At 39.7% G+C, this 18,534-nt stretch overlaps 1 protein-coding gene across 1 annotated transcript in view; it reads left to right on the top strand.

Moving 5' to 3' along the window:
* The window catches only part of STMN2 (stathmin 2), a 37,486-nt gene extending 21,515 nt beyond the window's left edge, over positions 1–15,971 (top strand). Inside the window, exons 2-5 of the mRNA XM_064650220.1 lie at positions 1,056–1,151; positions 1,755–1,927; positions 11,616–11,807; positions 14,611–15,971. Coding sequence (XP_064506290.1) covers positions 1,056–1,151; positions 1,755–1,927; positions 11,616–11,807; positions 14,611–14,670 — 521 coding nt within the window. The 3' untranslated portion in view covers positions 14,671–15,971. The remainder of the gene's footprint in view (positions 1–1,055; positions 1,152–1,754; positions 1,928–11,615; positions 11,808–14,610) is intronic.
* Positions 15,972–18,534: the final 2,563 nt, after the last annotated feature.

The raw sequence follows: 18,534 nt of genomic DNA, 5'->3' as shown, positions 1-18,534 counted from the left end.
TGTTAAGAACAACACTTTCAGTCACACATATTTTAAGACATGTTTTCACGTGCTGGCAGCAAATGAGTGTCTGCTTCTGTAGATATGATATCGATAGTCGCAGGGATTTGTGTGTGCCAAGATGAATTTTGATCACCACCCCCCCCTTTTATATATATGCATTATGCAGTGTAGGCAGTGACTGGGGTAAAGCCCTAGGACTCAGGAGAGCTGGGCTCTAGTCTGGGTTCTGTCACTGACTTGCCAAGTGACCAAGTACAAGACTCTTTTTCTACTTAAAAGCACTTAGAAAGGTGAATGCAGAACATTGCATAATGATTAGGTATTGGTATCACCATTTCTAGACCAGGTATGCCTCAGTTCACGGCTGGGGTCTACTGACCAAAGTCAGTAAAGATAACAACATAAAGGTAAACTACAAGGGTATTTATTGCATCAGATGATATACACTAGACCTGAGTATGAAAACAACATATTTTGGCCAGTAAGTGGTGAACAAAAAGCTTTGTTTTGAGTAGTTACTCATATTAAGGACATTACGCAAGGGATTTGATAAATGTATCCTCATTTCTGGTTTTATTTTTAATTATCTGGATGACATTTTCATTTGTAACAGATAATGTCTTCAGCATCTGCCTATGGCAATACATGGGCAGTGTTTCAGAGCTGTTCTCAATTGCATTTGGATACATCAGAGAATTTGTAAGAGCTTCATTCTCTCTCCACCTGCCAGGAAAGAGTGGAGTCATGGTGCTCTTCCAATGCTAAATACATTTCCTGGTAGCCAGATTCACTTTCTGTAGGACTGTCTGCATTACACCCAAGGCTGAGGTCATGTAGGAGGTGCTATGCTGTCCCTGCAGTGCTGAGCATCAGATGCGTGATTTGACAAAGGTCCAATGTCGAGAAGAAATAGTTGAAAGTAAATATTCTAGAGAAATCTGCCAGGTGGGTGATAGAGCATGTTTGCTGGTCCCCAGCCAGTCGCCTCAGCTAGAAATTCACTAAGGAGGAGCTGGAGAAGTGAAGCATGCTAACAAGATTTCTCTTTTCAGCTTACAAGGAAAAGATGAAGGAGCTGTCCATGCTCTCTCTGATCTGCTCCTGTTTTTACCCGGAACCTCGCAACATGAACATCTATAAATATGATGGTGAGTGACATTTTCTGGAAATCATCCTGCGGGTCAGATAATGTGCTAGTGCTGGGAAATGACTCAGTTCACCTCACAGTCCACAGTGTTAGTTGGTGAATGTTTTGTTGATTTAACCATTTATTTACTAGTTTGGACTATTACTTTCTACTGATTGTAGATGATGCTGGATGTTGTTCCTAATAGCAGCTAACTAAACTTTTAAAGCTATCCCTCTCATACTGAGCTGTGCTTTCCCTACTCCCCATTTGAGAATTACGGCTCTTCATAGCTGACATAATTCCCAAAGAAATGAAGAAAAGATGAAAGCATGCCTTAAAAAATTAATCAGCTTGGGCACTGCTCGCTAGGGGCGTGAAATGACACAGAACCCCAATAAGCTTCCAAAATTGCTGTAAATTTTTATCTTTATGACATTAAGGTATAATTAAGCTATTACACATAAAATGTAATGTACTCCTGAGAACAGTTGTCAGCCCATAATATGGCACTGCATTTAAAATGCCCAAGGCAAAGATGCTAAGTCTTTTGTCTGTGCTTCTGATATCCCCTCGATACTGCTGGCCTATTGAAGGACTTACCATTTCACACTTTATTGTGCAGACATGGAAGTGAAACAAATCAACAAACGTGCCTCAGGCCAGGCCTTTGAACTGATCCTAAAGCCGCCATCTCCAGTCTCAGAAGCACCACGAACTTTAGCTTCTCCAAAGAAGAAAGAACTCTCTCTTGAGGAGATCCAGAAAAAGCTGGAGGCTGCAGAGGAGAGGAGAAAGGTATCTTTCCTTAAAAAAAAAAAAAAGCAAGCCAATAATTAGATGTGACAGTGTACAGGATAGTAGCCAAGTTTCCTGTCCATTGGTATGTTTTCCACTGACATCACTGACTCACAATGGCCTGCATGGACAAAAGTTATTAACACGTTTAAAGAAACGCATGAGTGTGTTTTCTTTCAGCAGCTTGCAAACAAGCCTCACTGATTTTGATGCTGAGGAAGTATGCATCACGTGTTACGGATAACTTCAGGCAGGAGCCCAGGTGGGCTCAAATACACATGCTTATTGTGTGAATATAAGTTAAGTGGTTCATTCAGGACATCTATAATAGTTGCTGAAAACCAGTACAATTCTTCTGGTGTCTGAGTTTAAGAGATGGATGTATAATTCAGTCAACTGCTGTCTCAGCTACCAGACCTTGACTCCTTGTAGTACACATGAGAATTTCTCACAAGGCCTGCCTGAGGCAGCTTAAATGTCTTATTTATGCAGTGTGGAGGAACATCAGCCCTGAATAAAGCATATTCTGGATCATTCAATGAAGGCACTAGTATAGTACAGCTATTAAGAGGCGTTTCTAGCAGTCTCAGTAGTGCTGGAAGTTGGCCTTGTAGGGTTTTCCACAGACTAAGTCTTCCCTTCTTTATGACCTTACCCATAATGGTAAAGTCCTGTTTCATAATCAGTAAGTTTGTCACAAAAGTGTTTGGAAGAGTTGCTATTCCTTCTTCACAAAGTTGGCACAAATGCAGCAGGAAGTCCCAACTAACTCTTTATTTGGCTTTCATCATGACTGATATGTTGAAGAGGTCTTCATTTGCTCTAAGTCAGAGCTAGATCAGGTTGGTTTTTCTTTTTCCAAAGAGGAAAAAACAAATTCCAGATCAGCTAAGTCAGAGGATGACAGACAAAGCCAATGAGACACTCACCATAGCCAGCCTGAATTGCCAGGCTGGAAATTATCAAAGTCCTATGTGGTCCCAGCATTTGTGCTGTGTTGCACCATTTCAGGAAAATCAAAACTGGCTGCAATGACCACAGAAAATTCAAGGTCAGTAATATATTGTCCTGGTTAGTTCATGTTTCCTTTTGCTGTCGCACAAAAGGAGAGGCACAGAAGCCTCAGGAGCCATAGAAGGACTTTCTCTGCCCTTCAGCCAGAAGATCAGTGTAATTTTGTGGCAAATCAGCTTGCACTAGTTAAATAGGAGTTGGAAATCTCTTCCACCTGCCCACAGAGTCCCTGGTAGAAGGTATCTGAAAATGAAACAAGCCTATATGTCTTCAAGCCTTTCATTTATCTTTTAAAAAATATGATTTGTTACTAAAATTGATTTTTAGAGAACTTTTCCCAATATGGACAAAAATGTGTACAGAAGTCCAGGGACAGCAGCTATACTACGGATAGCACATGGATCAGATCCAAGAAAAGCAGCTCCACTCTCCTTTCACTCCTGTCAGATCAGATCAGGGTTGTTGCCAAGAAACTACACTGGTGTAGGGTTTGATGTGTGTTTACTGGAGTCAGTAGGTCTGGATTATTGACAGGTCCTTAAAACCTGGCCCTCAGCTTTGATTTGCAGTGAAACCTGACTATTCTGGACCTTGCTAATTTGAACAATTCATTTAGATGAGCACTGCAGTGTTGCCACTTTTGCCATTTCTGCCGGCTTGCTAGCAAAGATTCTGTGGTTCTAGTGCACGCTCATTAGCACTATTGCTTCTTTCAAAGAAATACTTCTGCCAAAGCATTCAATTCAGTAAAAGGACATGACTGTGTATAAAAGGATATGCATTTGCACTAGCACCTGCTGCAAAGTATGAGCCCTCACACATCCAAGTGATTATATGCCCCAAAAACTCCATGTGCAAAGTTCCTCTGTGCTGAATACAAATGCTCAAGTAAAGATATGGACACAGAATTAAATGGCAGCAATTAAAAAGCCTGATATTATGCATATACTTGGTGATAAATATAAATTGAATGTTCCAGAGCTTTCATTCCATTGATTTCATTACTGTTCATTTCTTCCTAAAGAAAAACTCATTATGCAATAGACTGGTAATCAGTGATAGCAATACAGACACCTGCCATTTCTTCCCCTTAGTACTACATTCATTTTGAATGAACATATAACTGAGTTATTTTAATAGACAAGATCCTTCACATTAGCATTTGCAACAGAAATTGCTGGGAAAGGAACAAAGAACAGAGCAAAAAGCTTCTTTACATCACTGTTTAAATCCCTGGTGCTCTCACATCTCAACTACTAGCTTCATTTTTGGCCTCAAAAGGAGTATAGTGCAGACAAGGATAAAAAAGCAATTAGAGGAACAGAAAATCTTCCATAAGAAGATAAATTAAGTAGTCCACTTTTCAGCTTGGAAAGAGACAACAGGTAAAAGATAAGATAGAAGTCTACAAAGTCATGAATGGTAATGAGAAGATGAATAAGAACAATTATATTCTGTTTCACACAATCCAAAGGAGACAAAACACTCAAGGAAATAATCAGACAGCAATTTCCAAAAGGAATCACCTTTTTATGTACTCTTTATTCAAGGTATATTTGTTATCACAGACTGTTTAGAGATTATTAAAATATTATTTAGTTCAAAATCGATAGACCACTACATTGCAGGAAATTATTACATGAATGCAACTTCTGACTCAGAATGTGTGTAATGTGCTGACTGCTGAAAGCTAGAAATATATATGTATATATATATCTCAAGGAAGGAACCAGGCAGATTTGCCTAGCTTCATCTAGAGTTCTAAGCATCTTCTACTTTTGGCTGCTAGACAAACCAGGCAGACTTTTTCTGACAGCCACCATAGCAGTTGTTATCATACTTTTCAATCTGTGTACAAGAGCTGTCAGGCATGACCGTTCTAGATCATGTCCTTCCAGCACAGTTCTAATTAAAATCAAGTATAACTAATGGATGAGAATTGCCTTTTTTGAAAAAATGCTAATGAATTTCACACTGTTTAGGAATTAGATTCTGCTCTGTTAATTAGGCAGTGTTCATTAATAAATTTTCAAACTCATGAGAACATCTACAGCAATACATACACTTCAGCAGTCTCCTGCTTATGCTGTTTCCTATTTATCATTCTTGTTTATTTCCTTGCAAGATTTTACAAGACTCTGCTTTCCTTTTCTCTCGCTTTTTCTCTACCTCTGTTGACAGCCATGACCTCATACTCTCAGACCAAAATCAGGGTTTCACCTGAGGCATTTTTTCATTTTGCACCACACAGCAAGACTCATTTGGGCTAGTTACAGATTTGTCCTTTCCATTTATAGAATCCTCTCTACAGTGTGTACTTTTTCAGCATAGGTGTGCTATATTTTCCCACCTGGGTGGATAAGCAGAAGGATTTTTTCATCCTTCTCACTTAAGAAATCAAAGCACTTTGACATTGTATGCAGAAGTTTTTCTTGGTAGAAATATATTTTTTCTAGTAGAAATGTGCATTTCTACTAGACTTTGGATTATGGGAGAGAAATTGTATGTAATTAAATCCTTTTAATGGCTTTGTATTGGGATGAAATTGAATCAAGCTCATCCCTAGAACTTAGCACTACAACGAATGCAGGAGAACAGTCATAATTTTTAACTTTCATGCTGTTGGATATAGACTTATAGCTACATGAGTTTTTAATACCATCACTATGAAATGGCACAATATAATCTCCCCACAGCAGGAGCCAGTCCAGGGCATCTCTGCCAGCATCATGACCAAACTCTGCGTCAGGCTTCAGCACCCAGCCCACTGCCCCTTTGAGCCAGCCCCGCAGCCGGAGGTGTCTCTTGATACTCTTAATCCGTATCTCCTTTGGCATAGAAAAAGCTATCCATGCTTTACACACTGTACATCAGGCTAATGGGTGAAAAGGCTTTGCCAGGGCAGGGAAGGCAGCAGAGTTGGGGGACAAGTGTTCCCTCCTGGATATTGCATGGGACCTACAAAACTGCCACTCCAGGTAAGAGAAGAGGCAGAGAAAGGATTCACACCTTCCTTGGCAAAAGTGGAGCTTTCTTCTTCTGTCTCATTCCTGCTCCTCTCTTCGATTTCCCATCAAATTTGTAGGCAAGCAGGCTGGCAGGGAGGATAGGCACTGCCCAAGACACTTGTCCCCTATCTTGCCTACCTATTGATTTCCCTTTTTGTTGCTGCTCAGCATGAAGTGGTTTTTCATGTAAAGGTCCCAATAAGTGTAATCAGCACCAGAACCAGATATTTCTGCCACATTACGCAATAGTGTTTCCATATACAGTGCTTCACTCATAATGTTTACAAAAGATAGCCAAAACTGCAAGCCAGTTTGCAGTTTGTTGTCAAAAAAGCAAAAGTCTATGGAATACATGCCCATAGGAAGATATTTGCTACCAACTAGGAGAAGATTTTGCGTTAGTCACCAAGGTCTGTCTCAAAGCACACAGGAGTCATGAGCATACGTCCCAATGCCAGCAAAGCTTCTCCCTGCAGTCTGCCATCGGCTCTGCTGCTAATGAACAATCATAAGACAATCTGACATTGATCTTCATTAACTTTAAAATGCCAGGCCTCAAACTGCAGCAGATCACAAAATGCCTCATGAGTAGTTAGGGGAGCATCAGGCAGAGGGCACAGGTGGTACTTCTTTCATCCCTCCAACGTGCCTTGTTCACACCCATGGGTCACAACATGGAGAGCAGCAATTATGTGCCAGTTGAGGAAGCAAAGGTGAGTTTTCTTGAATCACATCATGGATGGGCTCCTTTTTTTTTTTCACTCCACATCCTTAGTAACTTTGATCCATAGGTCCCTTGGCAGACTGGATGAAAAAAATAAAAAGATCCGCACCTAAATATAAGCAAAATTTTGCACCACCTAGTTTCGCCAGCAGCAGAACTTCACCTATGATTACAGCTCAGATGTCTCCTGCCATATGGGTATTTCTGAGTGAAGTCTAATTTTAGAGTCCATTTCCATGCTTTTTCATGGAAAAATCCCTGCCTCAGTTCCTTCCCATGAAAACATCAGTACTTCAAGTCACCATACCTAAGCTTCACCCTGGCATTTAGATTGCAGTAGGAGTGTTTACTCTTGTCTTCACATTCTGCTGTATTAATAGTATCTCTTAAGTACACAATACACTGAGGAATGTCGAGGTTATTGGAGCTTCTTTTGAATAACTGAATTGTAAAAAAACTCAGTCCAGTGAATGAATGTGCTGTGAAAGGGGAACTCTCATGACTGGTAATGTGCCTCATACATCCTAGTATAAGGATGCTAGTGACTAAGGTGAATGCATTCAAGCTGAAATTCCCAATTTAAAAGCAGTTGTCTAAGCCCATTTCTTGCTTAAAAGTAATAAAGGATTACTTTTATCTCTATATAAATGACTTCAATATTTGGACGTATCTGTCAAACAAAGATAAATGTGAGAAAAAGATAAATCCGAGAAACCACCTGTTACTCGGATAAGGAGAATTTTCTTCCTGTGAGTGATAATTAAAAACTGTATGTATCTCCAAAGCTGGTTTCCATAAATAATTTTGCTCATGAAGAGAGCGTTTAGTTGTCTGCATATGTCTCTGGCCAGCTAGGTAAGAGATTTGGATTTCCTTTGGAACTACTCATCTCTAAAAACTGAGGATGCACATGATCCTTTAAAAATATGACATGAACATCATAGAAATTTCCTTGCATTAACTATCCTTTCAGCACAGCAGTATGTTTCTAGGAGCAAAGGTATCCGTACCAGGAATGTTTCCCAATATTTTTATTCCTCCACATTTAAACATTAACAAATAAACATTTTTATTCTTCCACATTACTTTGCAGCCTTTCAGTACCTAGAGAAGGCTTATGAAAAAGGGAAAGTGACTTTTTACAAGGACAGATAGTGATAAGTCAAGGAGCAATGGTTTTAAACAAAAAGAGGGAGATTTAGATTAGATGTTGGAAAAAATTCTTTGCTGTGTGGGTGGTGAGGCACTGACACAGATTGCTCAAAGATGCTGTGGATGTCCCATCCCTGGAAGTGTCCAAGATCAGATTGGATGGGGCTTTGAGCAACCTGGTTTAGTGGAAGGTGTTCCTGCCCATAGCAGGGGGGTTGGAACTAGATGATCTTTAAGGTCCCTTCCAAATCAAGACATTCTATAATCTTTGATTCTATGATCTAACATCAGATTCTGCAGCTTGAGCTTCATTGATTATGCTTTGTAATATTTAAGAAGTCTTCTGAATATTACCCCTTGAGTATTGCTTTTGTCTTTCTCCACTATTTCATACTTTTCTCTTCTTATTAGTCTTCTCTATCTTTCACCCCTTTTCCAGTCTTTTTTACTCTTTTTCTCACAGCAGCTGTACCAGAAGTGCTTATCGTAACCCATTTACAAGTATGTTAGAACACAGACTATCAGGGATTTGAAAATACCCTTTCCAGCACTTCAAACAATACAATGTTGAAAATAAACTTGAAATAAAAACTTCATAAGTATGTTGGAATCCTGCATCACTGCAGAACTGTGTGAGACCAAAACACAGCAGTTAAAAGCCAAGACAAAAACAAAGGGAGACTATTAATCCCAGCTCCCCTGGGTATCCATGGTCATTCATTTACCCGTTTCTGGATGTGTAGTAGACTTTGAACAGACAGGGTGGCCAAGTTCTTCTGCCAAATGTGTTAGAAACAGAAGATTATTTGACAATCCAGTACAAAAACATACCAGCTGCCTTCCAGAATTGTCATAAGGGGATTTCAGAATGGTCTGAACACTAGGGAAATAGGCAGACTAACAGCTGGGGTACAATGCCATTAGAGGAGGGACATCAGTCTAAATCATACTCTACCCCATGGGTGCTTTGTGGCAGGGAGGGGAGTTCCTATATTTTGAACCAGTCCTGGGTATTGGTGATTTTCCTCACTCAAAATACCTCACAATATGCTGTTTAAGGCATACTGTAAAGGAAAATCGCATTAGGGTTGCAATTAGTTCCTGAGGCCTGGTTTGGCTATCACACAGTCTCTTACTGGTGCCAACACAGTCTGCATCCTGTAAATACTGAATTACAGTATAAGGATCTTCTTCATTATCATGCCTTAGTGGACAAATTATTTTTGAATGTATTGTCTACCAGCATAGCCTCCAGAAATGTGTGTACTTTATATGAAACTCTAATTTTTCACTGTCCATCTGTATTTAGGATAACAAGTAGTTCCAGAAGGCAAAGGATTTGAATGGAAGAAAACAAATCCTGAAAAATGGGCAAATGCCTCTAAGTCTCAAAGGCATTTTACTACCTCCTGTAGAAAGCCAATGCTCTTTTAGAAAATGCTGCTTATATGCATAGCCCAAATCTTACTTTTTATTAGCGTATGGATATGTCCGTTAAAATGTCTGCTTTCTAAATCTGAAAAGGTCTGATTTTATAACACGTTATATATACATATTTAAACACAGAGAAACATTACCCTTTCAAATTAACAAGTCACTTCTTAGATGTTTCATGGGAAAGGATGTTACAGTTAGGCTCATTGTGTCTTTTCAAACTCCCAACAGGAAGGGAAATAGATTCTTAGATTATATCCATTGCTTTTAGATGACTTAAGCAAAGGGTTCACAAAATTCATGTAAGCAAGCAAAATTTAATGACAATAACTTTTCCAAAAGTAAATGAAAGGTTGCCATTGAGTAGTAAATTAAACAGAAAATACAGAATAACTTCACGAGCACTGGTCAAACTGAGCCACTCAAGTTGATCCAAAAATGGTAGAACAAGGTGAAGATGTCTAATTATTTCAGTTTTACGGTGCATCAAATCTTTCAAAATAACTTTATTTACATTTTGAAATAGCCTACAGTTAAGAACTGTTAAATTCTAAGTATTTGGAATCAAATAGTCTGCTTCAAAATAACTTATTTTATTATATGATTATTACATTCTTTTTGTTAAACTTATCAGACTTTTATGATTTTTCAGTTACTCTAGAAAATTCCTTCTTTGCCTAGCTCTTTCTGCCCTTTTGCCTTTGGCTTATCCTCCTTCCATATTCCACCATTGAAACTCCCTGTTTTTGCTGCATCTGTCTGGAGGTTTTTTTTTCCCATTTGTAACATATTTTATCTGACACAAGATTCAAAGAGATGGAAAATGTTTGCTGTATTACTCTCTGTTCATCATATGCTATAATGGGGGGGAAGAGCCTTTGTGAGGAACCAGCCATTTCAGGAGACCATTCCCATCAGCAAGTGCTCCAGAGATCACAATCTGAGAAATGAGCCTGTAACTGCAGCCAGGCCAGAGGTGAAAGCAGATACATTAAGTGTCCAGGATGGATGGAAGTGGCTCTCTTCTATGATCTCAGGCAAGCCATTACAGCCTTTCAAAGCCAGTTTTACTCCAATGTCTTGCTGCAAGATGTTCTGTCTGGTCTTTGCAGCCTTTTCCAGAATCCCCTTAATTTTCCTCATCAGTGCATTTGACTTTATGTGTATCTTACCTTCATTAAAATATTTGTTTTCTCCTCCTACTTGGATCTTTTTTGTATAAAAGAATTGCAGCCTTTTTCACTCCATTTAAAGCCACATGACAGAATTTAATAGGATTCATTACAGCTAATTGTAATTAACAGTTAAAGCCCTTAATTTAGGCCTTAAACTAATTCATTTTTACAGATAACAATGGCAACAGTGTGTTGAGATCTGCACTGAAATATACACTTAGCCTCCCGGAGCCATATTTCATTCTCTCTTTTCTGTTTACTTCTTGTGCTCCCTCTAATTTATTTTTTATCCAAAAGTGTACAATGTTGGTTTATCATTTCCAAATAACTGTCTTTTCAATCAGACTTGCCAGGAGAATGGGCCCAATGCTGCAAGTTTTTTGGCTTCTCTCCTAAGATTAATGGTTTCATGTTAGCAATTTGATTTAAAATAAATAACAAAGCTTATGCTTCTGAGCAGTGAGTTTGCAAAGAAGAACACAATATTGAGCATAGCCTGCATCTGTTTAATTCCTACTTGCAGTTTTCATCTTCCTTGCAAAATTTGAACTTTTAACTGAAAATATTTTTATGTTATTTTCTGCAGAATAAAATTCTTTTTTCCTTCCTAAGCAGTGAGACTTAGCCAAACATAAATATAATGGGAAAAAGACATTGAATTGATGCTGCCTGTCTTTCATAACAGTAAACTTCAAAGTCACTTATTAACTACTCAAGTGCATTAAAGAATAGTCCAACTCAAGTGAAAATTGCACCTCTCCTGCATTAGCAATCTCCCTTTTAACATTGTACGTGTCTTCAGCCCCAAGTCCCCTATCTCTACAAATAAAATGCTCATAGTTAAAAGTCTGCAGCTGTCAGAGGTTGAGCAACCACTGCAGTAATCCAGATGACCCAGGGCAGTAATGGGTCATCGTGACATGACAGCGTTTCTTGTTAACAGAAGTGCTTTGGACACATCTCCGCTGCTTCCTCAGGCATGTACCCCACATTTAGCCAGTGCCTCCAAGCCCCTGTTATTGAAACTAATCTGATTTATTCACAAAATTGATTTTTCCAAACAGTGCATGTAACAAAAAAGCAACAAACTTTATGCAGTTTCCAAACTCAGTGAACTGTTGCCCTATAGGTGTTATTTTGCTCCACATGAGTATTTAAGTCACATGTCTCTCTGTTTTCAGTCCCAGGAGGCCCAGGTGCTGAAACATCTGGCAGAGAAGAGAGAACATGAGCGAGAAGTGCTTCAAAAAGCTTTGGAGGAGAACAATAACTTCAGCAAAATGGCAGAGGAAAAGCTGATACTGAAAATGGAACAGATCAAAGAAAACCGTGAAGCTAATTTAGCTGCTCTTATTGAACGTCTCCAAGAGAAGGTAACCACACCATCACTCTTCCTCTTAGACTACAGAGGAGAATCTAATCAACATTTTGCAGAGATGTTGTGCGTAGTCCTTATCTCAGTTGCCACACTTGAGCGATTTTAAGTCAGAGCCCCTGATGCTTATCTAAGCCACCACTCACACAATCACAGGATAGTTGAGGTTGGAAGGCACCTCTGGAGCTCATCTGATCCAACCCCCTGGCTCAAGCAGAGCCCCTAGGGTTGGTTGCCCGGGACCATGTCCGGGTAGCTTTTTAATATCCTCAAGCATGAAGACTCCAACTCCTCTCTGGGCAACCTGTGCCAGTGCTTGGTAACCCTCACAATGAAAAAGTGTTCCCTGATGTTCCGGGGGAACCTCCTGTGTTTCAGTTTTTGCCCATTGTCTCTAGTCCTGTCACTGGGCACCACTGAGAAGTGCCTAGCTCTGTGCACCCTCCATTCAGGTATTTACAGACATTTGTGAGATCCCCCTGAGCCATCTCCAAGCTAAACAGTCCCAGCTCTCTCAGCCTTTCCTCATAGGAGAGAACTGAGAGATCTTCATGACCTTAATCTTCATGGCCCTTTGATGTACTGTCTCCAGAGAAAGGTTGATTTTCTAGCTTTTAAGAAGGGCTGTGAAAAAAGGAAAGGTCACTTGTGTTTACATTTCATTTTCTAGGAGAAGTCATTGATCAAATCAAACAATTATCCTATGTCTGTAGTTCTTGGTTTCTCAGAGGATAAAGAGGAAAAAATATGGGGGAAAATTCTTCCATATATGGCAAAAGGTGTCTGTCCTTCCACAAGTCTTGAAAGAAAGAGAGTGAATATTTTTTGGAGATCTTCTTTGCAGTCAGAGGAAATAGGGAATTCACAAACCGCATATGCAACCAAGTGTGCCCTTCTCAAAAACCCCTTTCACAAAAGAGGGGAACATGCAAATGAAGGTTTAGAAGTGTTAAGAAAAAACAATTCGTTCTGCATGAGTGATCACTTGTTGCCCTCAATAACAAACTTTCTAATGTGTTAGTAAATTGACTAACAGAAAGACAATAGCTCTCAGAGATATTCAAGGAGATCTTTATAAGCACCTCAACATCTTTGGTGGAGGCAAAAGTCTTGGAGAGTAGTAAAGAAACAACAAAACCCAAAGGATGTTGTTACAAATAACTATGCAAATAGGATAATTCTTGATCTTTAAGAACTATACTCAGATTACTTTATATTTTTGCATTAGATTAGTTTTTAGGCACTTATCCCAGAGCTTATGAAAACAAAGGAAAAATTCAATTAGTCATCCTTGAGGTCCAAAAGGAAATGGGAAGAACAGCTGAAACATCTCTGTGTCCTTGATTAATGTTAACAGACTGTTAAACCCCATTTCCACAAAAGTATGATGTCATATATGCATGAAATCCAAGGAAGGCTTCTGAACAAAGATGACAGTAACTCATTTGGCAACATTTGTACTGACCAGTAGTTAAAAATTGTATGACTATACATTTTTGCCAACACAAGAGTGAATCCTGAATATACCAGAAGAGAAGTGAGATATCTGTGTCCAAGTCTTCCAAAGTTGCACAGAACTGTGGATGCCCCAAGGTGTTGGTGTCTAGAAGTTCCTGCAATCAGAGAAAACTTTTTTATGCTGCAGCTAATAGGAACACCAAGGAACAAGTCCCTTATGAAATCTAGCATTCAGAACTGATTTACAGGTTCAGTGGATGAAATAAGCTATTTTGGCCTGTGGTCCACAGTCCAACTCAGATAATAAAAAGATAACTGTTGACTTCCGTGAATTTTTTATCAGAAAATACCCTCTAATGCATGGAAAAACCCAGGCAGCATCTTAAACTGAAGTCAGCTAAGGATGGACTAAGGATTTGCTTCTGCTGTCAACTTGTTCTTGTCATCTAGTTTTCTGGGAGCTTTTTAAGGGGATCAGACACAAGAGGTAAAAGTCTGATAGTTTGACAGTTGAAAGGGAAGAAGTGTAAACCAAAACCCCGGAATCTGCTGAAAATAATAGTTTTATAAACATCCTAAGGAGAACATCATTAAATAGATTTGACAGTTGTTGTTCCTGACCACAGGCCCATTTCCACAGAAGTATCTGAATATACAGTGTCTCAAATAAGGTTAAACTAATTACAGCTGCTGTTGTAAAAGAAAAGACAATATCACTGAAAGTGGACAGAAGAGCTTAGCATTGATTTTTGGGAACCATGTCCCTTCTTCATCATAGCCAAAGAAAGAATGGAGAGGGTACGTAGCTTAAGCGTTCAGAGTACGGGGATATTAGAGACGTTCAAACTAACCCATCTTGGTGGAATGAAATTCTTGGACCTTTTTTTCTGGTTCCTAAATGCTACAGATAACACAGTAACTAACACTTCTTCTGCATACAACACGAAGGCAATTATTTCCCCAGTCATCTTTCCCTATATTTACTTTAATATCCAGGAATTCAAAGGGCAGATGTGATCTCATGGCACATTTTATGCTACAAGCAGCACCTTGCTATGAGGTCTTTTGAAATAAAACTCTGTGAGATGCTGGCGATTATAAGGCCATGTCAGATAAAAAAGACTGAGCTCCAGAGCAGCAGTAGAAAGTAAGCACTGAACATGCCTCAGGCTGGTCTGGTGGATGACACCTCTCCTGAGTTGAATCCTTCAAAGGTGGTTGTGCTGTGAAACAAGTTTTGTGCAAGCATCAAATGCATGACCTAAATGGGTTGTCAGCATGAGCCTCCCTGGGCAGGCAAAATGAAAAAAAGGTTTGATTTTTCCCTTCTTGATGTTTTCCAGGAGAGGCATGCCGCAGAGGTCCGTAGAAACAAGGAGCTCCAGGTGGAACTGTCTGGCTGAAAACAGCAATGGTGGATGTGACCCACCCCCACCATTAGTAAACTCCCCCTGCCTATATTATTATGGATCATGCGATATCAGTATGGGAAATGTATGACATGGTTTAAAAAAAAAATAAAAATCAAGAACTCAATAAAAACTTTAAAAAAAAAGAAACAAAAATAAAAACAAAATTGATGCGGTCTCTTTGCAGAATGATTTGCTTGATGTTTAAAAAACTTGGATCTTATTTTGTAAATACTTACATTTTTGTTAAAAAATACAATTATTGCATTATGCAAGTTATTTCATAATCTTACATGTCCTGTAACAGGCTTCTGATGTTGTCTATTTCCACTCGGTTGAATTTGCTGGATCTGTTCGTTTGAAGCACCTCATGTCTAATTCCATTCCCTGCGACTTTTCATTCCAACCCACCATGAGGTCAGTAGTAGTTCTATGGTGCTAGAGACCAGTCATTGCCTAATAATCTAGACTGCTTTGCCATCAATAAGCTTTCTTGAAACAGTGACTAGATCACAGGTATTGTGACTTTACATTCAGCTGTCCAAGACAAAAGGCTCTTAAAATGTTTTTTCAATTTATGCTGCAGGACTCTGTAGTGTGCTGTATAATTGAGGTTAAATCATCAGGTGGAGTATTTGTTGCTTCTGCTTTTTGAGGTAAGAGGCAACAAAAACATCTGTGCAACAGAATGAAAGCAAGTAGGATCAGTTTTAGACAAGTTTAGGAGGCACATTGTAACCATCAAGCTATGGCAAATTCTGGATGATGCCAACAGCCATACAAATGCTAATTGTAAAGTGAGCTTAATTCACCACTTGAAAATTTATTGATGGAGCAACTAACTAATAGATAGCATCAAGTGGCTTTATCTGTAGGTGCCATGATCTATGATACTTATCTGATGCTACCACATTACATGCCTAATAGTACAAAAGGCTACTGAATATTTCACCTGGAACCCATGAGCCAGTTGTTACCTTTTTTTTTTTTTTTGACACTGCTGACTTCCATTCATCATGACCTTTACTCTTCAGTGTTAGCAAACCCTACCTAGTGACCGACACCTAGGACTAAGAGGGCTGAAGCAGGAGGAATGACTAGACAGGGTGCTTGTGCCAAGTACAGTATCACCAAACCTAACACATCATCCCCAAAATAGCTGCAGTTTTGAAGTTGTCCCTACTCCCCAGGAGGTTGCTGCCTGCATATCCTACTCTTCATTAGTGCTATTTTCCTGTATGTCATTGTGAGCAAGCTGTGATTAATAAAGAATTGGGGTTCTGTGAACTGAAAAAGGGCTTGTCTCTTCTCTTGCTCCATTACTTCTCTGACATGTGCCCATGTAAGGGGAAAACCCAATGTAGTCATAAAAGCATGGAAATGAGACTTAAATAAGAGCTATTAATAACCCAAGCCTATTTCTCTGCCAAGACAGGACTAACCCCTGCTATGTGTTTTCCAGTGCTTGGGTTGGTTGTTTTTAAAGATTACTGTATAAACCGAGCCTATAAATGTGACCTCTAGCACTGAGTTTATTAAAAAGAACTACCTACACACACATGCACATGGACTCTTTAGTCCTGACTCAATACTGGGGGGGAAAAATGGAATTGAGGGAAAGAAAAGTGAATAACATAGCTCTGGGTACATACATCAATAGCTGCATCAATTATCTGAGTGCTAACACACTGGTTTTCAGGGTAAAAAGGATTCATTTACAGGATTTATTGAAAAACAAATTCACTAAGGTAGCTACTGAGCTGCAGAGCTGAGAGGTAAAATTGAATCAGAGCGCATTTTGAACTGGACAGGTGATCGAGAATTACATCTATGATTAGTTTTCTGATTTAAAGTCATGAAAGTGGCATCATTTACTTGCTCTTTCAGAGAGATGGACATAAAGTTCCAAATCTGCAACAGTCATTTTTTGATCCATGCAGACTATTTTATTTCAGAGACAAATGATGTCCCACAGTCAAAAAGTAGCAGAAGTTGATCCAGGAGAAAGGCTGTGAGCTCAGCTCTCTGTGTGAGTGAGCTCCATACCACAGAATGAAAGGAGTACTACAACTTGTTAGGACAGCTGGGTTTTCTTGCCTAAATTACTTACCTCTCTGGTGAAATTACCAGAAGTAAACCTGGCAGAGAAGCCAGATAGCAGACTTGGAAGACTTGGTAACATTGAAGCTTTTGTCTTCCAGATTCGAAGTTTGTATATTGCTTTAAGCCCCAGTAAAAAACAACATTACTATGTTTCATTTTAAGATCCAGGATCTTAGTTTGAGGGTTTGTGGATTCTGCTTTCATTTCCCAATGGCAAGTCACTTACAGTTTTCCCTGTCCATTGACTTAACAAGTTCTTGTAGTGCTTCAAGTCCTTTTCCCGTTGGTGCTGCTGTCTATGCTTGGTGAGAAAACAGGCCAAGGAGAAATCTCTGGTGCTGCATCCAAGTATGGCAGCCTGCCTCACATCCATGAGGCTCAACTCTCTTCCCTGCCCAAATGAGGGCATCCACATCCAAAGTGCCAGCTCAGATGGCCCCCAGCCTGTGCTTATCCCAGCACAGACTTGGGCATTGCCTGGGAAATGCTTCTCGAAAGGTACCAAGGCTGCACCAGGGAAATGAGTGAAAAAGCAGACAGTGCGAGTTCTGCTGACCTATTTCAGAGCCCATGCTCTGCTCTGCACACTTGGCTCTTTTAGCAGTTGTGGGTCTACAGATCATTTTATTAAAGTATAGGTATGCTTTGAAAGCCTGTTTGCAAATACATTGCATATTTCACCTCTAATAACAAAAAGAAATATCTAGAGATGTGCAGCATGGCCATTTCCTTATTTCACTCCTGTTTCCTTACATTATTTCCTTATATTTTGCCTTCCTAGCTCCTCCCTGACTGTGCTAGCAAAAGTGTATTGTTGCCATGGGTTTCTTCATGTGGAGTTATAGATTAAGGATCTTGAAAAGTAATAAAATATTCAAAACATCAATTTTGAAAGTATTACCATTCTGATAAGACCATTATTTTTTAATTCAATAGCTAGCAGAGTGCTCAGGAATTTTAGATAAAAAAATCAGGCCCCTTCTTTGATTAACCAAAGATTCTCAACTCCATGCCATGAGCTGTGAGCAGACCAGACTGCCTGACACCTCCCACAGGACAGGAGGGAGCCTATAACGCTGGCATTGTACCACACAGATGTTCCCTCCTCTGACTGGATATATGATGGCTCAGAAGCAGGGCAGAGCTGTGCAGCACTTCTAGAGAGGCACTTCTGGCCTGTGGCCTCTGCAGGTCCCAGGACCGCCCCTTCAGCGATGGGTGGGGCTCTGTTTCCTCTTGGGTAACTCATCAGTTATGTCAAGGCTGCCACAAGGAGACTGCCTGAGTAATCAAACAAGAACAATTCAAACCTGTCACACTTCACATGGTTCTACCAAAGCCACAAAATTTTTGCTTAAGCCAAGTCATAGAATCATAGAATCACTTAGGTTAGAAAAGACCTTTAAGATTACAGAGTCCAACCATTAACCTGGCACTGTCTGGTCCACCACTGAACCATGTCCCTAAGTGCCACATCTCTATGTCTTTTAAGTACCTCCAGGGATGGTGACTCAACCACTTCCCTGGGCAGCCTGTTCCAATGCTTGACAACCCTGTTGGTGAAGAAATTTTTCCTAATATCCAATCGAAACCTCCTTTGGAGCAACTTGAGGCTATTTCTTCTTCTCCTGTCACTTGTCACTTGGGAGAAGAGACCAACCCCCACCTTGCTACAGCCTCCCAAATACTTCCAAAGTCTGGAGGCTTGGATTTAGTGTTTAAATCCATGATCAATCCATAACTTGACAACGATCC

This window comes from Pseudopipra pipra, chromosome 1, assembly GCF_036250125.1.
Source record: "Pseudopipra pipra isolate bDixPip1 chromosome 1, bDixPip1.hap1, whole genome shotgun sequence".
Taxonomy (NCBI): Eukaryota; Metazoa; Chordata; class Aves; order Passeriformes; family Pipridae; genus Pseudopipra; species Pseudopipra pipra.
The sequence above is the reverse complement of the archived record's forward strand: the minus strand, read 5'-3'. Positions and strand labels throughout refer to the sequence as shown.